Source organism: Pinus tabuliformis, chromosome 4_2, assembly GCF_031772625.1.
Source record: "Pinus tabuliformis cultivar Carrire ecotype Pingquan chromosome 4_2, CPIR1, whole genome shotgun sequence".
In the NCBI taxonomy this organism is placed as follows: domain Eukaryota; kingdom Viridiplantae; phylum Streptophyta; class Pinopsida; order Pinales; family Pinaceae; genus Pinus; species Pinus tabuliformis.
In genome coordinates, this window is record NC_142304.1 from 775,358,711 (window position 1) to 775,362,425 (window position 3,715).

Here is a 3,715-nt window from a genome sequence, read left to right on the forward strand (position 1 = left end):
TAAACTGGGGAGACATGGGAATGGATGACTACCCAAAGTACTATGGCCTTGAGTCGGTGCATCATTTTTTAGACAGGGTGGACCAAGACATACCAGAAAACCAAAGGATTCCCTTTCTAGACATCAGGCTTATGGCAACGCTAACAAGATGGTGGAAGGCGTAGTGCAAAGTATTAAAAGATTGGGGGAACGCTAAGTAAGCAATGAAGGAGAAGCTTGACAAAGAGGTAGATCGACCACAGGATGAGGGGAAATACATGGGAATTCAAGTCCCGAGAAGCACATCAAAGACTGCATGACCAACTGGGAGAGCTAGGGACTACTGAGGAATTAGTGGGTACATGCATTTATACATACCCTCGGCACTGTCCCCTGAGCTTGGTATATCTAGGAGGAGCTACAGCGACAAACAACTAATTGGGGTATCTTGGAGGAACAGTTCGTCAGCAATTTTTCATTCAGGGGTGATGAGGCACAAATAATAGAGGTACTCCAGGCAATAAAAGGGGTTCTATTCACCCTAGAGACATTAGTTGAAGGGGAACATGAGGAAAAATTTCTACAATGCTTGTACGATATAGAATCGTCAGGATTTGTGACTTGCGACAAAATAGATGCAGAACTAGAGGAGGATGGATTGGAGGGTATTAGACACCTAGCCTTTGGAGAAACGGAAGGGGAAAGAGGTATTCAGGAGAATGCTTTGATAGAAGGTGACCATCTCCTACCAGTGAAGCTGAGAAAATAGAATGTGGGGATGGAAGATAAGCCCAAAATAGCATCAGTGGGAGATTAGTGGGATGAACAAACCATGAAAGAAATTTTTGACTTATTGCAAGAATACTAGGACCTGTTCCCAACTTTAGTGGTAGAACTCAAGGGGATAAAAGGTAACCTGGGAGAAATGAAAATTGTTCTGAAACTAGATGCCCGACCAGTAAAGCACAAACCATATCGACTGAACCCAAGGGTAAAAGAGAAAGTTAAAATAAAAATTGACAAAATGTTGGATGCAGGAATCATATTTCCGGTAGATGAAGCTGACTGGATAAGCCCCATAGTTATTCAGAACAAGAAGGATGCAACCGAAATTAGAGTATGCATCGATTACAGAAGCCTGAACAATGCATGCATGCATGACCTGTTCCCCATGCCATTCAGCGACGAAGTCCTAGACAATGTTGTGGGGAATGAAGCATACTCGTTCACAGATGGGTTCTCAGGTTACCACCAGGTCCGAATAGCTGAAGAGGACAAAAGGAAAACAACTTTCACAACGGAGTGGGGGTCATACGCATACAATGTAATGCCATTCGGATTAAAGAATGCACCAGCAGTCTTCTCAAGGATTGTCATAGCTGCATTCCGAGATTATATTCATAAGTTCCTAGAAGTTTACATGGACGACTGGACAATATACAACCTATTGAAGAAACATACTAGCTTATTAAGAGTGATGTTCGAGAGGTGAAAATAGTTGTAGATTTCCTTAAATCTAAAAAAATGCATTTTCGCAGTTCCCTTTGGGAATCTACTAGGCCATATCGTCTGCAAGGATGGAGTCTGTGTAGACCCCGCCAAGGTTGCAGCAATTGTCCACATGGATCCACCACACAACGTGAAGCAACTAAGGGCAACTCTGGGTCACACGAGGTACTACAAAGGGTTCATTAGGAACTACGCATCCATAACAAGCCTAATGGAAAGATTGCTAAAGAAGATGAAAGAATTCGTTTGGACTGCGGACTGTCAAGTAGATTTGAATAAACTGAAGGAAAGATTAGTAAGCACCCCCATAATCTTGTACCCAGACTAGAACAAAATGTTCCATGTACACATTGACGCATTTGGAATAGCCCTATGTGGTCTTAGCGCAGCCAGGAGAAATGATGGACCATCCAGTATAATACGCTAGCAGAAAGCTCTCTACTGTAGAAAGGAACTACACAACAATAGAACCAGAAGCTTTGGAAATGGTCTACTCTCTCCAAAAGTTCGGGCACTACTTACTGGGTGTGTTGTTCAAATTATTTACAGACCATTTCATGCTAAAATACTTAGTAAAAAGCCAATATTGGAAGGAAGAATATGTAGGTGGCTTTTACTGTTCCAGGAATTCATGTTTGAAGTGGTTGTTAAGCTTGACAGATTGAATGTAGGACTAGACCACTTGTCGTGCCTGGATACAGGGGAGAATGAAGGAGCAGTAGACAATCGGTTGCTCGATGTTGACCTATTCAAGATAGAGGTGATTCCCGACCACCTAGAAGAGATTGCTACATTGTTAACAACAGGTCATTGCCTAGAGGGATACACGGTAGCACAGAGACGACACTTGGTGGTTAGAGCAGCAGATTACTAGCTCATCGCGGGACACCTCTACAAAATGGGCTTGGATCAAATACTCAAGCGCTATGTATTGCAGCACGAAAGAAGGGATGTCCTATGGGAGTGCCACACAGGAGTTGCGGGAGGCCATGTAGGAGGCAAGGCCACCGCAAGAAAGATACTACACGCAGGATTATGGTGGCCCACTATCCATAAGGATTCTAAAGCATTTTCCAAGGACTGTGATGTTTGTCAAAGGGTCAGTAAGCCTTCGCGGTGTGATGAGCTGCCACTACACCTGGTCCATACAGTGTAGATCTTTGATAAGTGGGCAGTAGACTTCATTGGACCAATCTCTCCACCAACAATACACTCCCAAGCCTGGTACATAATTACAACGACATAATACCTCACAATATGGGTAGAGGTCGCGCTAGTGAAAGATTGCACAGTAGAAACAATAGCAAGGTTCATTTTTGAAAATATTATTTCAATGTTCAGATGCCCAAGGAGCCTCACAAGTGACTAGGGAACCCACTTTTTGAATGGAACCATTTAGACTTTGCTAACAACTTTTATGATTCAGCATAATAAGAGTAGTCCTTATCATCCACAAGCCAATGATGCAGTAGAGGCATTTGACAAAATACTAGAGAAAGGGCTAAAAAAAGTCGTATCTGCCAACCGAGATGATTGGGATGAAAGAATTCTAGTGACTCTATGGGCATATAGGACAATAGTAAAAAGACTGCATAAGCAAACTCCATTTCAGCTTGTGTATGGCAGAGAAGCGGTGGTACTAGCAGAATTTATACTACCCAACATGCTTATCTCAGAAGCTACGGGAATGATAGATAGCATTGCCTTGTGGGATAGGCTAAGCCAGCTGATGGAACTCGATGAAACCTGGTTCCTAGTAGAGTTCCATAAATCAGTTGAGAAACGAAGACAAAAGGCTTGCAACGATAGGCACATCAAGAATAATTTATTTGAAGCCGGAGACCGGGTGCTCCTTTATGACAGCAAGTTCCTGAAGTTCCCAAGAAAATTGCAGATGCACTGGTTAGGCCCGTTCATAGTCACAGAAATAAGAGAATTGGGCACGATAAGACTCACGCAACTGGATGGAGTCCTACTGCAGGGATATTTGAATGGCGCACACCTGAAACCCTTCCGCAAGTAAAAAAATAAGATCGAGATAATAAGGTTGAGGCAAAATTTAGTATGCCGCAACCCATTTGTGGTCGGGGAGGTAGCGTCAGTTGTCATGTTGGTAGGCCTAGCCAGCAAAGATTGGGTAGCGTCAATGGTCTTGTTGGTAGGCCTAGTTAGCAGAGACAGTGGCCCCACATGTCATCCTAATCATCTGAATACACGTAGGTCTGAA

The 3,715-nt window shown here is 43.3% G+C and overlaps 1 protein-coding gene across 1 annotated transcript; it reads left to right on the forward strand.

The window, feature by feature from the left end:
• Positions 1–1,003: 1,003 nt before the first annotated feature.
• LOC149171941 (uncharacterized) lies at positions 1,004–3,511 on the forward strand. The gene is made up of 3 exons (XM_089426143.1): positions 1,004–1,467; positions 2,038–2,248; positions 2,915–3,511. Exons 1-3 carry the CDS (start codon positions 1,004–1,006, stop codon positions 3,509–3,511), a joined length of 1,272 nt encoding a protein of 423 aa, XP_089282269.1.
• Positions 3,512–3,715: the final 204 nt, after the last annotated feature.